General features: G+C 36.1%; 1 protein-coding gene across 7 annotated transcripts in view; it reads right to left on the reverse strand.

Moving 5' to 3' along the window:
* Nucleotides 1-209: 209 nt before the first annotated feature.
* Nucleotides 210-17,312, reverse strand: part of LOC126700240 (5'-3' exoribonuclease 4-like) — a 31,665-nt gene continuing 14,562 nt past the window's right edge. The window contains exons 10-23 of one of the 7 annotated variants that reach the window (XM_050398280.1): nt 14,241-14,333; nt 14,076-14,144; nt 13,891-13,986; nt 10,734-10,804; nt 10,294-10,422; nt 10,124-10,200; nt 9,993-10,033; nt 8,347-8,421; nt 6,869-7,026; nt 4,804-4,908; nt 4,633-4,708; nt 3,841-3,923; nt 2,638-3,313; nt 210-1,386 (exon numbers count right to left, since the gene is read on the reverse strand). In XM_050398280.1, the coding sequence (XP_050254237.1) occupies nt 730-1,386; nt 2,638-3,313; nt 3,841-3,923; nt 4,633-4,708; nt 4,804-4,908; nt 6,869-7,026; nt 8,347-8,421; nt 9,993-10,033; nt 10,124-10,200; nt 10,294-10,422; nt 10,734-10,804; nt 13,891-13,986; nt 14,076-14,144; nt 14,241-14,333 (2,406 nt within the window). In that variant the 3' untranslated portion in view covers nt 210-729. Of the gene's footprint in view, nt 3,314-3,840; nt 3,924-4,632; nt 4,709-4,803; nt 4,909-6,868; nt 7,027-8,346; nt 8,422-9,992; nt 10,034-10,123; nt 10,201-10,293; nt 10,423-10,733; nt 10,805-13,890; nt 13,987-14,075; nt 14,145-14,240; nt 14,334-17,312 lie in introns of all 7 variants that reach the window. The other 6 variants (XM_050398279.1, XM_050398278.1, XM_050398274.1 and 3 more) reach the window with 6 other exon arrangements.

The raw sequence follows: 17,312 nt of genomic DNA on the forward strand, positions 1-17,312 counted from the left end.
GCAATCATTTACTCTACCTCAGCCCGGCCCAAATCGGGCCCCTTGCATTCAGATCAAGGCTCTCAGTTTTAATATGCTCTTTCGGTTTTTATAAGTAGAAAACAAATATTGAATTTATTTGCATGATACTATTCGGCCAACAAATATGAAGTTTATATGCATACTATTTTTGGCCAATATATAAAAATAAAAACCTGTACATGAAATGGTAACATGAAGCTGTGGGTATTTGTTTATCAAATAATTATAATTAAATTAGGTGCAAAATTGTACATGACACCCATAAGTCCACAACATTATAATGTTTAAAACAGTATGATTTATTACTCCCTGCAGCAAAATTGTACAGGACACCAAAAATGTCGTAATACAAGTTTGGCTCCCGAATAGCTGTGCCACGAACACATTATCTGGATCTTAATCTTTTCTCTCTCTCTCTCTCTCCCTCTCTCTCCGAACTTCAGTCCTATCTACTATCTCTTGCCTTGGCAATCCGGGACTCCATTATCATGGCAGTTTCTGCCTAATTTTCCACCCCACTTTTTGTCTCCAATCAGCAAACTCGGCTGTTTCTTTTCTTTTCACCACCAATCCCATTCACAAAGTCCCATTCCATATTCGAATGGCAGGCCAATCTAACTGCACCTAAATGGTTATCTGGGACCCTATTATCTCAGCTCCTTATCCAATTCAGTTCTCCTACACCTCTCATCAAACTTCTTCCAATTTTTAACCAAAGGCCAATACATTTGCTCCATTCTCACCAACATTGTTATTTTGGACTCCGTCAGAATATTCCAATGCTTTTGCTCCAGTCTCACCAACATGGTGATCTTGGAGACCATTATCAACAAAAATTTCATTGGCTCCAGTTTCTAACTCGCAAATTGCTGGCTCCAAATTCTCTGCACCCCCCACTGTGCACCGTTTCTGTCTCTTTTTCTTAGATTTTCCATCAACACAATTTTTATCCAAAACACCACTAGGACATATCAATCCATTTGATACGCTATCACCAACATGCTTATCTTGGACTCGGTTATCAACACAATTTAAATTGGCTCCAGTACCTGCCTCACAAATTGTTAGCTCCAAATTCTGTGCACCTCTCACTTTGCTCCCTTTCGGTTTCCTTTTCTTAGATTTAACATTAACACAATTTTTATCTGGAACTCCACTAGCATGTACCAATCCATTTGCCCCAGTCTCACCCACATGCTTATCTGGGTCTCTGTTATCAACACAATTTTTATCAGCTGCAGTCCCTACTTCAAAATTTGTTGGCTCCAAATTCTGTGCACATACCACACTATTTGTGCCTGTCTCACTGACATGTGTATCTGGGACTTCATGATTAACACAATTTTTTTCAGCTCCCATCCCTACCTCGCAACTTGTTGGCCCCAAATTCTGTGCACCTCCGGCTTTGCTCTGTTTGACATCAACACAATTATCTAGAACTCCACTAGCACATACCAATCCATTTGCCTCATTTGCACCTACTTGACTATCTGGGACTCCATTAACACAATTTTTTTCAGCTCCCATCCCTACCTCACAACTTGTTGGCCCCAAATTCTGTGCACCTCCAGCTTTGCTCCGTTTCCGTTTCTTTTTCTTAGGTTCGACATCAACACAATTATCTGGAACTCCACTAGCACATATCAATCCATTTTCCCCATTCACACCAACTTGATTATCTGGGACTCCATCAACACAATTTTTATCAGCTGCAGCCGCTAAGTCAAAAATTGTTGGCTCCAAATTCTGTGTACATACCACTCTATTTGTGCCTGTCTCACCGACATGTGTATCTGGGACTTCATGATTAACACAATTTTTTTCAGCTTCCCTCTCTTGATTATCTGGGACTCCATCAACACAATTTTTATCAGCTGCAGCTGCTAACTCAAAAATTGTTGGCTCCAAATTCTGTGCACATACCACTCTATTTGTGCCCGTCTCACCGACATGTGTATCTGGGACTTCATGATTAACACAATTTTTTTCAGCTTCCATCTCTACCTCACAACTTGTTGGCCCCAAATTCTGTGCACCTCCGGCTTTGCTCCGTTTCCGTTTCTTTTTCTTAGATTTGACATCAACACAATTATCTAGAACTCCACTAGCACATACCAATCCATTTGCCTCATTCGCACCAACATGATTATCTGGGACTCCATCAACACAATTTTTATCAGCTGCAGCCGCTAACTCAAAAATTGTTGGCTCCAAATTCTGTGCACATACCACTCTATTTGTGCCTGTCTCACCGACATGTGTATCTGGGACTTCATGATTAACATAATTTTTTTCAGCTCCCATCTCTACCTCGCAACTTGTTGGCCCCAAATTCTGTGCACCTCCGGCTTTGCTCTGTTTCCATTTCTTTTTCTTAGATTTGACATCAACACAATTATCTAGAACTCCACTAGCACATACCAATCCATTTGCCTCATTCGCACCAACATGATTATCTACGACTCCATCAACACAATTTTTATCAGCTGCAGCCGCTAACTCAAAAATTGTTGGCTCCAAATTCTGTGCACATACCACTCTATTTGTGTGTGTCTCACCAACATGTGTATCTGGGACTTCATGATTAACACAATTTTTTTCAGCTCCTGTCCCTACCTCACAACTTGTTGGCCCCAAATTCTGTGCACCTCCGGCTTTGCTCTGTTTCCGTTTCTTTTTTTTAGATTTGACATCAACACAATTATCTGGAACTCCACTAGCATATACCAATCCATTTGCCTCATTCGCACCAACTTGATTATCTGGGACTCCATCAACACAATTTTTATCAGTTGCAGCCACTAACTCAAAAATTGTTGGCTCCAAATTTTGTGCACATACCACTCTATTTGTGCCTGTCTCACCAACATGTGTATATGGGACTTCATGATTAACCCTATTTTTTTCAGCTTCAGCAGCTAACTCAAAAATTGATGGCTCCAAATCCATTGCACGTATGGCTTTGCTCCGTTTCGGTTTCAAACTTCGAATCAGTGTTTCGCAATTAACATGATTTGTAATTGGTACTCTGCCACACTCCAAACCATTTGCTCCAGTCTCACCAACTTGTTCATCTGGAGCTCCAATATCACAATAAATGCAGTTTTTATAAAATCCAGCCCCACCCTGTGGAACAGTATCAATCAAATTCAAACGGGATATGAATCCATCCACACCTATGTTGTCACCCAGTTCCATAGACCCCCACTTCTTTCTCGGAGGGTAACATTTAGATAGAAGTTTACGAGCTAATTTTGCTAGAAGATGACCTGAGATTGACTTAGGGATGGACCTAGAAAAAGATTGAACTCATATTAGCGATATGTATTCAAACCAAAGCACTGATCCAAGTCAGTTATTTATATAGAACAAAAACACAGCAAGTACTATCAAGAAAATAACCATGACACCAAAACCTTTGCCCATTTTAACATAGGGTCATACAGAATTTGTACCTAATCCACATGAAAATTGGGCAAGTGTGTAGGACTATGAATTGGGCGAACTCAGCCACAAATGATTTTTTAATGACTACCATAGTATCCTTGAAGCAATTGATTAATTGATAGTTTTCCAATCTGACAATTTTTTTTAGAAGTTTAATTGCAAGTTTTATTTCATGCCAGATAATACTGAAGCATTAAATAAGCAAAGCCTGATCTGATACAACCATGCTTATTAAATAGGTAGATATTTACTACTGCTTATCTTGTGAATTACATTATGCTCAGGCATGGTTCAAAAGAAACTAAGTGAAAGATATTTAATTGGACATATAATTGTCTTCACCGGAAAATTGGAAACAGTTGAAATAATCACCTTTCAGAATGTATGCGTCCAAGGACAGCTGACTTCTTATGCCACAAAACAGGTGGAGGTAAAATGTCCTTCTTCCTGACAGACTGGAAAATGCAAAAAGCATGACAGAAACACTGATGAGGACTTATATTCAATGAAAAAAAAAAATTTTGATGCAGAAAATAAATTAATAAAATTTTTGTAACATATACACATTCCTAAAATATGCAATATAGAATTTCCTAAAATAGCATAAATATTTATTACCTTCTGAATATATTTTTGAGATGTTTTTCTCAAATTATTTTTCTTTAACTTTACGCTGAGATATACTTTACAAGATATCTCACCAACTTAGAGGTAAAAAAAAATGTCCATTCTTAAGGCATCATAAACAATATCTTCTTGCACCTAAGATTCTCTTTTATTAGTCCAAGACAATACATAGGTTCAATTTTTGTGTGCTGGACATCCAACATATGACTTGACAAAAAGGGATTTTGAAAATATATTAACGAGTTACTCAGATTCCAATGCAGCAAATTACCTGAGTCACCTGACCCATTGGATTTTAAATTATACTAATCAGCTAGCTACTCACAGCAATATTTTTTGGTAAGTCAAAGTTGCAGCCAATGCAGCTTGAAGCTATGACCTCACCCTCCACCTTGTTTTTTATAAGAGGAGGAAGTTATATTTGAGCTATATATTACACAACTAACCAGCATAACTAGGCCCTTTTTGAGGTCCCCAAGTTTTCAGAGAATGAATGCATTAATTTAATGGAACCAAAGTAAAAGAGCCAAAACATACCATGCGAGGCACTTTTACTCCTTTTGATATACTAGTGATGTGAGAATGGAATGGTGGGCATTTGAAGAAGACTGATCTGCAGAAGACAGAACAGTATTTGCAATTAGTTATAAAGAAATGGTACCATATCAGTTGAATTAGTCTACAAGTGAAGCAAATTCATGAACATACAATACTTCATTATTAGAAATAATCTCCATGTCCTCAATTGGTGAAAGGATTTCCACAGGCTGCACAGGCTTATCGGAAATGTACATGTACCCATTCATTCCATCACTGCAAAATTAGAGAAATTACCTTCTGATTAGCAAGAAATTCACATAAAAGCCCAAAAAGAATCACCTATTATCTCCTCAGTTGAAAGACATATATTGCAAAAAAGCAAGTAAATAAATACTTCTTTTACATATTTTATATTCTAATACATTTACTCTTTACTGATCAGAAAAAATAGGTCAAAATAAATCTTATTAGACTATTAATATTTGAGGTCCATTAGGGACAATGAATGGCTTTTATTTTACATAAGGAAAAATTTTGAAAATTTTATATTGTTAATTAATAAATTATAAAAACATTTCCATTAATGTGTAAATATATAAGTAAAAAATTATGAGCACTAAAATTGAGTTTACATTTTTTTAAATTCTTATAAATGTAAATCTTACAAGTAGTCTACTTCAATTAGCAGGGTTTTTTTTTTTTTTTGGGTTCTTTTATCAACTTTGTAAATCTTACAAATTTTCACTCGTAATTCTTAAGGGGACTCTCTTGTGTATCCCATGTGCTTGAGTTTCGTCTCTTTTTATAAAAATATCTTATCAAAAAGACAAGTTGCTTAGTTGAAGTAGGTCACTGAAGAATGAAAACTGTCTCCCTCTCAAAACTATTTTACAAACCGATCAGGGGATTGTTAGAGATCAGTTCTTCCACATTGATCAATAATCTCTTTGCACTTTCTTTCCCCATGAATAATGATCTTAAGGAATCTTGGCCTCTCTCATAATACATAGTAGATAATATGTGTCGCCTCTTCAACCAAGAACTCGAAAGTTTTTTATTCAACAAAGAAAAAAATGGAAGCTCCCATAATGAATAAGACAAAAATAACAAATGATGAACACAGAAAGCAAGAAGAAAATCTAAAAAGAAATTTGGGCAAATTACAATTTACCCACTTATGATTTGGCCGAAATTTAAGTTGTCTAACTGTGGTTTGAAATTTGACACTTTATCTGCCTGAGGTTAGCTCAGTTAAAGTTCCATAACCCACTTCTGTTAAAGAGATGATAGCTAAATATGTAATTTTGCTCAACTTTTATGTCTCTCTCCACCAAAACACAAAAAACTTAAAAATACAAGATCAATTAAGATCAAAAGAATCCAATGGAACACTTGCATCATGGGATTTCAAACCACAGGTTGGCAACTTAAATTTCGGTCAAACCTAAGGTGGATAAAGTGTCAAATTTTAAACCATAGGTAGGCAACTTAAATTTCAATCAAACCACAGGCGGGTAAGTTGCAATTTACCTAAGAAATTTATGGCTAATTTAAGGTAGCCGGGCCTCGTTTATGGCTAATTCAAGGTAGCCAAGCCTTCCCTACACCTCACCCTCCATCCCATTATAGCCCCATCATTGCATGCAAAGGTTAACATCCAATAAACCATAAAATTGATAGGAAAAGCTAAACTATAAAGTTCATGAAGCAACAAGCCATGAAGAAAATGAAAGAAACATACAAGCTCAATATTTCAATTATAATATTAAAAGAAAAAGGTGAAATATAGATTCAGGCAGTCTTTGGTTTACAATTAGAACCCTCCTACCCAAGAAAGAATACAACTTGAACCCCATGCAAGTTCCATTATTTGTACAGAGACCAATTATAGAGCTGAACATCTTAAATTCCAGCAAGTGCCATGCATGTTTTGAAAACCTAAAAGGTTCCATTCTCTAGTAAGTAGAATAGCATAAATTTCATTCATCAAAAGAATGGCAGATATTTCAACCACTTATTTAGAAATGAATAATACTTGTCCAACACATTACCACACAAACCCTGATAGAGTCAGATTTTCCCTTATAAATAACTTGATTCTCTAATACTTGAAAGATGAGAACATTGAGCACATTTTCAAGGAAGTGAGACAATAACAGCAGTTTCAGCCACTCCAGTAATCACAGTAGCAAAAGAAATCAATATAGATTCTGTGACATTGTGAATTACACACCTGAATTTTGGATTAATTTTTCGCTTAACTTTAGTGCCAGCAAACTTTGGATGAACAGCTTTTCTCTGACAGAAAGCAAGTATCTTCACTGTTAAAGGATGTGAAGCATGAACAAACAGTACATCCAGACTGAAACTATTTCTGCATCTTTCTTCATCCTATACAAAGATATTATATAAGAAACCATAAATGAGGAGAAAATGACAGTAGAATTAAGAGTATAAGACAATAAGTTTCTCAAATGTCAAATCATAAGTATGTATGTGAAGTACCTCTGTTTGACATGTCAAAATAAGGGTATGATTATTTCTGACATAACTATTTTGTTGTATAAGTTCAGAAATGAAAGTAGAAGCAATGTTTTAGTCACTATAAATTAACAGAGATTTTGAGCATTCTTATAGCACCAACATTTAAATTATAAACGATCAGTGAAAATCGTGGAAAACTAAATAGGAACAAGCTGATCTTACTCAAATTCCTGACTAAAAAAAAAATCAATAATTAAAGGGCAAAATACCATATAACCTCACTTGATTAGAGTCAAAATCACTTTACCCCCTAGACCTTTCAAATGTTATACTAAACCCTCCATACGTTGGACTAAGCTGTCACCATTATTTTTTCCATTTCTATTCACAAAGTTTCACACATGTTGCCAAATTCTGGTCAGATTTCCCATACACTGTCAACCATAGCCCGTTAACTGCCAGCCACAAGCCACAAAACCATTGCCAAACCTCCAGAGAACTATGCTCCCAAAATCCAGCCATCCAATACACATCAATGAAACTTGATCTGATAAAAATTGAAAACCACCCCTCATGGCCACAAATCACAATATGATCTTCCATTGCCTGACCATCACCACACAATTTCCTGACACCACCTAGAAATTCCATCAAGCCCTGCCGACTCAGACTGCTCCCCCTCCCCCCCCCCCCCCCCAAAAAAAAAGGCATCTGACCACCACCAAACCGCCCACCATCAAACCATTCTGCTAAACTCCATAGACCCACAGCATTATAAAAATTGCCACGCCCCTTCTCCAAACCCAACTGAGACCACCCAAAACCTCTCTTGAAGCTGCCGCTGGCCACCCATCAGAAACCTTCAAGAGCCACGTTCCAGTTAGTTGGAACAAGTAGAGAGAGATAGAGGGTCAGCCAAATGAAGAAGCCAAGGAGAAAAAGGTAGTGTATCCAAAGTGTGAAACTCCGTCAGAAAATTTGATGGTGTCATACTGGTCCAATCAGGAAGGTTTAGTGTAACATTTGAAAAGTCAGGCACAACGTCATCGTTACAGGAGGTATATAGCATTTTCTCTTAAATTAAATTTGCATAGTGCAGTTGTTCAAATTATTCAACAATATTCTCATGTCATGAAATTCAAGAATTATACGATATGATACCAAAACCCTACACCCCATACTAAACTTTCAAACCGAATTCCAAGTAACATAGATTTCACTTATTACCGTCAATGTATGCTCCACTTTTGAAATCTCCGAAAGAAGGCGTGACTCATCAATAAATGGTAACTTACAAACAGCCTGCCCATCAAAAGTAATATTAAGAAAATATTGAACACTCACAAAAATGTCATTAAAGTTACAAACATTGGCAAAGCTAAAGAAAAACAAGGCACATTAAATTATTGGCCGAAGAGAAATGTATGAAACTTTCTGGATTGTCAAAAATAAAATTAAAAGAAGCTAAGAAAAAGGGCATCTAAATTCATACTCACAAAAGCCAAGAAATGAAGGTTAGTCATTTAGCTTAGTCATCTAAATTGAAAGAATTGGTGTGTTGTTGAGATGGTTTGGGTGGCACTGGGAAAAAGGAAATTGACTGTTGGACATGTGGGGTACGAGTATAATGCTGGTTAGGTTGAGGCCCCTGAAGAAAAGGAGGTGGTGGGAAGAAAAACGGTGGGATAGCTAAAAGGTGTTAGTATTGGGAATTGAGGTGGTAATGTAGGCGGTGGAGTTGGGGAAAGAGGTGGCAGAGGTAGTATAGTCATTTGGTCCTATTACAACTTAGTCCACAAACCACCAATTGTCACAGTTGACACCCTAAAGTTTGGATTAAAAAAAATCTTTAGGGTTACGTTACATCCAAATTTTCAGTTTCCACACGTGACTCCAGTCACTCCCTAAAGTTTGAAAAAAATAAAATCATTAGGATTCCATCCAAATTGACAGATTTTGCGTTTCAGGGACAAACTTTCAATTAGAATTAACCCAGTTGTAGTTTGGCCCTATCACTATTTAGTCACAAAAATTTCCAGCTGTTACATTTTGACCACCCATAGTGTAGATTAAAATCAAATTATTAAGCGGTCCTTGGAAAGAACCCTAAAATTTTCATTTTTAGTCCAAACATTAGGAGTCCAATATAGCCATTGATGAAAAGATGAGAAAAAGTCGCTTAAGATGGTTTGATCATGTTCAAAGCAGAGCGAATGCACTAGTAAGAAAGAGTGAGTTGATCTAAGTTGAGGGAATGAGAAAAGGTAAAGGAAGACCAAAAATAACATTAGTAGAAATTATATAAAAATAAAAAAATAAAAATAAATAAAAGGATATGTCAATTAGGAAAGTAACTTAGATTATTACTTCAAATTAGAATAGAATCGAGAATAAGAATACATGTGATTGACCCTAACTAATCTGTAAACTACTATGTTGAAAATCCATAGCTGACCCAAAAAATTTGAGATTGATGCTTTGTTGTTGCAATTGTTGAAACGGCTTAAGAATCCAAATGTCCAGTTTTTTTTTTTTTTTTGATAAATAACGAAAAAAATCCAAATATCAATTAAGAGACACTTGATTATAAAATTCTAATGCATTAGATATGTAAGATACGATTTGAGTTCATTATATATTTAATAACTATATTTAGAATTTGGCGCCTTGCTTTACTAGGCTGAGCAGCTTTTGCCTTTGACTACACTGATCTATGACATAAGTTTTGATAGCCAGGAAACATAATCAATAACTCCACATGCATGACTTGGTATACCTATGAAAAAAATAATCAAAATTTTTTGCAACTCAGACACAATTAGTTTAGATCAACACTATTAGACAGAATATTAACACACAGAATCAACCATCACCTGCCAAGAAAAGTGTTTCCCATTCATATCAAGCTCAAAATCTGCCAAAAAAATTACTATCAGATATTAAAAAACAGTAAAATTTATAAGAATTTCTCTGCAAACGATAAACTACTCAGCAGAAATCCTACCAGTAGGGTAAAAATCTGATAAAGGTGATGACATATCTGTCATCAGCTTCCTGTAAAACAAAGGAAGAGCATGTGCACTGCATGTGCACCCATTTGGTCACATCTTATTACAGAAATAAATTAGGAAAAACAAATGAATATACTAATAAATAAACAATTAAACTGAAAACCTTGCAGCAGGCAATACACTCAACAACTGATCAAATGGCTTGAAAGGTTTCCCTAATGTGAATTCAATTTTTAATTGATCAACACCACTAAAGTCTGAAGCAAACGGGGCATAATGATATGGGTAAAACCTGCAAATCAAGAACTAAGAATAATTAGGCAAGGAAATTAGGATGTTCTACGAAAATGAGAACAAGTCATCAAGAACTGAAATTGTCTGCTACATTCAAAATAAGCATTGCATAATATACATTGAGCACTGCACAATGATAAGGTATTGACGAAGTCAGGTTTTTCAATGGAGGGAGGAGAGAGAGATTCTGCAAGCAGCTAAGGCAATGCCATAGAAAAGTTGAAGAAAGAACCAAGAATGGTGATATGACAACTATAGTAGGAAGTTAAAAGAAAATTCTAAAATGGAAGATAAGAAAGCACCACTTACCATTGCCAGGAGCATACTCCTTCGTAGTAGTAATGCATGACCCAACATATCCCTTCAATATATTTAGAAACCTACATCAATTGCAATGCTTCAGAAAATTGTATATAATAAAAACAATATTTTTTTTTATAAAAGATAATAACAATGGTCAAGGCTCCTAGAGAAGCCCAGCAGATTAAAGCAGAGGTGAAGGTAAACAAAAGTAAAACACATCACCGTGAATGTGCAGCAAAAATGAACTCGCATATATATATATATATATATATAAGTTGAAAAACTATATAAAAAGCACAATTCAACACAATCACTTCAACTAAAAATAAAAACCAATAATTCAATCAATAAAAAGAAACAAATCAAGCAAAAAAAATGCTATAATTTTTCTAAATTCACAGTTTAATTTTTTTTAAATGAAAATAAATTTATTCAAAAGAGGATATGGTTAACATACAGAGCATGTTTATCAAACCACTCCCCTTTTTTTTTTTTTTTGATAAGAAAAAAGATGTATATTCAAAGAAACTACCTCATGCTAAAATCATAAGGTAGAGATAAAAAGTACAGAAAAAGATGATAAATAAAAGAAAGAAAAAATACTAATTACAAAGAAGGGAGCTAAGGAACATAGGGAGAGAATCACTAGTGGTGAGTCCCCAAGCCCTAGACCAATCAAAAAGGGAGCCACTGAAAGTAGCCAATAACTAATCATCGGAACTTTCCATGTCCTCAAATTTCGCTTCCACCACAGACACCACATTAAGCACAGCAAAGCTAAATTCCAAATGCTAGATGAATGCTTTCCAGACCAATTCCAACAATGAAAGAGAGTATCCGCAATTGATCTTGGCAAGACCCAAGAAATCCCAAAAGAACTAAACACCAAACTCCACAACCGGTAAGCCTTACCACAATGCAATAGCAAATGATCCACCATCTCCCTATTACATCAACACATAATACACCAGTCAACAAAGTCCATCCCTCTACCCCTCAAATTGTCACCTGTAAGGATTTTATCCCAAACAACAGTCCACATAAAGAAAGAAACACGTCGAGGGGCCTTAATTTTCCAAACACCTTTCCAAGGAAATATAATGGGCAAGGGTCCTCTTAACTTATTATAAAATGATTGGATATCAAAATCCCCATTCTTCAACAACTTCCATCGCATACGATCTCCATTCTCAGTTGGAGATAAATTAGAGCCCCAAGTACGAAGAAATGCATCCACACCACCCATTTCCCAATCATTTGGTCTCCGAATGAAACGAACATCCCAGCTTCTCCGTTCCTCTATCCCCAACCATTCAAGAAAAAAGGCCACTGATGCCCCTTTATTGGAGGCAATCCCATACACAACCGGAAATGTCAATTGAAGTGGAGAATCCCCACACCATTTATCTGTCCAAAGCTTCACTCTATCCCCCACCCCAATCTCAAACCGAATATTTTTTCTAAAAACTTCCCAACCCATTCGGATGCTTCTCCACAAACCACACCCATGTACCCCTCTATCTAGCTTGGAAGTCCAACCCCCTATTCTTCCACAAACTTTAGAGCTACAACCCATCTCCAAAGCCTTGTCTCCTCAACCCCAAACCGCCATAACCACTTTCCTAGTAAAGCTTTATTAAAGGTAGTTAATTTCCTTACTCCTAACCCACCATTTTCCAGAAATGCACGTAACTTATCCCATCCAACCAAATGTGTCTTAGAATCCCCCCACAAAAAATCTCTTTGCAACCTCTCAATTTTATTGGCGATATGTGTAGGGATTGTAAAAAGAGATAAAAAGTAAGTCGGAAGACTAGATAATGTACTCTTAAGCAACGTCAATCTTCCACCTTTTGACAAATACATCTTCTTCCAACCAGCCAACTTACGCTCGATTTTCTCCAATATAGGATTCCGGACTTGTAGGACGCCCCCAATGGCATACCAAGATAGGTCATGGGCAAAGACCCAATCCGACAACCCAAGATCCTACACCACCTCACCCCAAATCCCATTCTCTTCAACAAATCTAGAAGAGCCTCCCAGTTCACATGATCATAGGCTTTCTCAATGTCTAGCTTACAAATAACCCCCAAAATCTTACTCTTCACCCTACTATCCACGCACTCATTAGCAATAAGAATTGAATCAAGTATCTGTCTGCCACCCACAAAACTGTTCTGAGACTTAGATATCAGTTGATCCAAAACCTCTTTCAAGCAGTTTGCCAAAACTTTATCCAAGATCTTGTATGCACTCTCCACCAAGCTAATAGGTCTAAAATCTCAGATGTTGGAGGCACCATTCTTCTTAGGGATTAGGGCTATGAAAGTTGCATTTAGAGATTTTTCAAACTTACTGTGTTGATAAAACTCCTCAAACACAACTAAAACATCTCTTTCCACAACTCCCCAACAATGGTGATAGAAAGCCATAGAAAAACCATAAGGACCTGGAGTTTTATCTCCTTCTAACTCTTTCAAACCACTCCTAAATTCACAGTTTTAAATTAAAGTAGAAATAACTTAAATACTATGAAGCACGGGTGCGTGTTCGGATTCAAGTGCAGGTGCAGGACTCGGCAATTTTTGAAAAAGTAAGGTGCGGGTGCGGCAATTAAAAAATTATTTAAAATATTTTTATTTATATTTTCTATATATTGCTAAGCATACTAAAACATGATATTCACAAATTAGAATACAACCCACAAGTTTATTTTTATTATTTTTTTAACATGTATTTCGGCCATAATTTCTGCCAGTTTCGGCCAATTTCGGCTGCTTTCGGCACGAATCAGCTGGAATTGGCGCAAATAAAAAAAAAAAAAAAGGCCAAATCGGCGCGTCGGAGGAGCGTCGCTGCGAGTCCGGTGCCGGTGCGGTGGCCCTAGAGCTGCACCCATGCTTTCTAGCTTAAATACAGTAAAATTATGTGCAGTAAATACAATTTTCTCTTGCACTAAATGGATAATTAATAATGCACATGCATCATTTGTGACACCAGGCCAGCAGGGATAAAGCAAAAATTTATTTCCAGATATAACTTTTTTCTAGGCATTGAGCTCAAAATTTTGAAATACTTATAAAGAGTGAAAAACAAGGGCAGGACAGATTCTTCAAACATAGAATTCAAGTAAGATAAATTTCATAGTAGATTTTCTAACCGCATGTCTCCGAATTTTCTCGACATCTTTAATTTCAACCTCAAACTTTTCAGCATAAAATCTTTCCTTCCAACCCTTTGTTTCCCCCAGCTTAATCTGTCAAAGCAACAAGAGCTTAAATGAATACAAGAGACCACTCACATTGAAATTTATAGGCATCTAAAAAGTATAAATGAACAGTAAACCTCATCCACAACTGCATTTGTGCCAACGGATGACAAGTTGATTGGTGTTTGAGTCTCAACAGAACTTGACTGGTTCAAAGACATTAAAATCTTTATAAATTCTCAGTTTTCACAAGTAAAAAACTCAATTTATAATTTCAAATTTTGATTATATAGTACACTCACATTACGATGATTTTGACTTATAAGGTTACTTGAAGAACGGGTATTCTTCTTATTTGAAAATCGTCGATAGCGGAGTCCTCTTTCCTTCTGCATCTGAATAATGGACATTGTTTATAGACATTATCAGTCCACAGATTGTAAAAATATGAAATATTCTGAAATTTCTGCATTGAAAATAACTGTTTTTTACCTTTTACAGTATACTCAGGATCTAGAAAATCTTGTCAAATATTAATTGAAAATCTTTCTACCATACTAAAAACAATAAAAAGTAGATTTATCACTCAAATTGAGTACAAAAATGAAGGTGCTCAATCAGGATGCTGTACCAAGCACAATAATGAGGGTTGTATGCAGCCTGAGACTACTTAAGGCATGCATAGGCCCATATAAAGATTCCAAACCTTGCAGAGGTCATTTCAGGTAGATCAGTGACGCAAGACAACCAGAACAATTGAATAGTAAAATTAAAAGACAGCAAAATAAAGGGATATGACCTAGGAGTCAACATAAACCGAGAAAAACCACTAGAAATCAGCACTTAGGGTGGAACTAGAGTCTGCACCATACCAAAGAAACCAAAAGGCCATTTTTTTTCATTCATCAAAATCATAATCCCTTTATCCCCCTTGAAAAGAGTACAATAGTTTGCTTATAAAGGATTGCTAAACCCTAATTCTAATTGGCATAGGAAGCCTAATTGCCTTATTACTAACCTTACTTTCAAATATTAAAATACTAATAGCCTAATAAACAACTATGACTTAAAACATATATATACAATTGACTTGCAAACATAAATAGTACTAAATTAAAATAAAAGTTTTTTTTTTGTGTTTTTTCATGATTTCTTTCTTGCTGTAGTTGGGTTTTTTTTTTTTTTTTTTTTTTCATCATAATGAACAACTTATATTTTTCCTACTTATTTCATTAATAATATTTCTTCTGATTACCTATCCAAAAAAAAACTTGTGTTTTCTGCATCATCCGTCTTCACACCACCAACCAGCCAGAATTGAATTCAAAAGGCTTGGAAAAGCCCATAAGAATACAAGAGCAAAAATATCTACGCCTAACCAGTAGATTTGAATCACTAAAGAATCTAACCAGACAATGAGCAAAAATCTTCCACACTTCTCACATATAGACAATATAATAGATTACAACTTACGCATTCCTCACTTATTCCAAATACATTTCCAGAAAATCTCAGAAAACATAGTATAGAAGGGTGCAAACTGAGAATTTCCATTACCAGGACATTATCAGGTCTTCTTTTGTCCAAAAACAGGACGATCTAAGATCCTGCAAGGTGTCCGACCCATCTATCTTCATACTGAATTTTTTCTATCCCATTCTTGAGGCCAAACAAGTAGTTAGGAGGAGCGGAAAAGCAAAAATTTATCAACATCCACAGAATAAAACACTTAAAAAATCCAGACCAAAAGATGACTCCAAGAACATCCACAAAACCAAGAAAGAACCAAATGCTTTCCTGTACTCAAGCCTTCAAGGATCTATTAAAGGGTCAGCTGACATTTATTTCATCACCTAAAAATAATTATTTTCAAATTAAACTTAATCTATGTGACGCTTGTCCCAGAGTTGTTGTTATCAGCTTCACAGCTTGCCTTCATTTCTATCTTGGAAAGGAACTAAAAGGAACTAAATCATGTACATATTAATATACACATAGTCCTAGCAAGAAAGAATAAATGAAAGTTACGATTTAAAAGAAAGAGAACCAATGCAGTCTATAATAGAACATATGTCACTATGGCCCAAAACATGAGAACTTTCAAACAAGGTTCTAACAAAGACAATTCTAGCTATCATCAAAAAGGCATCTACACCTTCAAAAGTACAATGATTTCTCTCCCCCCACAAAGTTCACAAAAGGCATAACGAAGCTCAATTCCAAACAAATGAAGAATATTTACCATATCAATTCTTACATCTCGAAAGTAGCTTAACTACACTATTTGACATTACATTACCCACTGAACCCAAAAGCATAATAGATAAAAATTTTACAAGTCATAGACAATGTCATAACGCAGGACCAAATAATCTACAATTTAATCACTACTACTACACATGCAACAATGATTTACCAGCGTAATCCCTCTCTTGATAAGATTATCACCGGATGGAATCTTTACCTGGTGTTGCTGTCCACAGAACAAAAAAAAAAAAACCCTTTTTGGAGCCTTAATACACCAAATACTTTAGCAAGGAAATGTTATTCCACCTCTTAAAGCCTGGTAGTACGAGCAAACATCAAACTGACTATAACTAGTTAACCTCTGCTTCATTCGATTGGGACCCTCATTGCTTTGGAAATTTAGAACATAATCCTTAAACAGAGAGTCAACTGACTCTAGTTCCCAATCACTAACATCAAGAGAAAATCTTCCATTCCATGGCCATGCCCTCCAATCAAGGGGAAGCCTTCAAGCAAAAGATCTAACAGAAGCATCTTTGTTAGCTGTAATGACATATAATTCAAGATACAATTCTTTCAGGGGTTGATCTCCACACCATACATCTTGCCTACCTTATACTAGACATGCCCTGCAAAATTTATCCCCATAAACTACAATAATGAGTACTTCTTACCTCCCTTGTTGACCATCCTTCCAGTCCCCCCTGTATGTGAAGGATACAACAGATCTCCACAGATGACTTATTTCTACCAGATATCTCCATAGCCCGGCATGACTTAATCAAAATTTCCTAGTTTACACACTCCCAATCCCCTACCACGTTTGTATGGGGAGAGAGCAGCTATTTCTTCTCGGTACATCCAAACATACCCTAAAACTAAAACCAAACTGGACCAACATAGTTGCCCTAATACAACAGCCTAAAGCCAACCAGCTAACCACCTTCCCACTGGGCTAGAACATAAGAAAGACCGAAAACAAGGGAGGTAAGAATCGAATTTTTGAGGATTTGGAACGATCAGGGGATCAGCTCATAGTACTGTTTGCAAGGACTTTGTATGATTGGTCTTGTGCTCAAGGATTCACATCTAGTGACTCCGTTCCTTTGTTCATAGACTCTCTATCT

Source organism: Quercus robur, chromosome 9 (genome assembly GCF_932294415.1).
Source record: "Quercus robur chromosome 9, dhQueRobu3.1, whole genome shotgun sequence".
Classification (NCBI taxonomy): Eukaryota; Viridiplantae; Streptophyta; class Magnoliopsida; order Fagales; family Fagaceae; genus Quercus; species Quercus robur.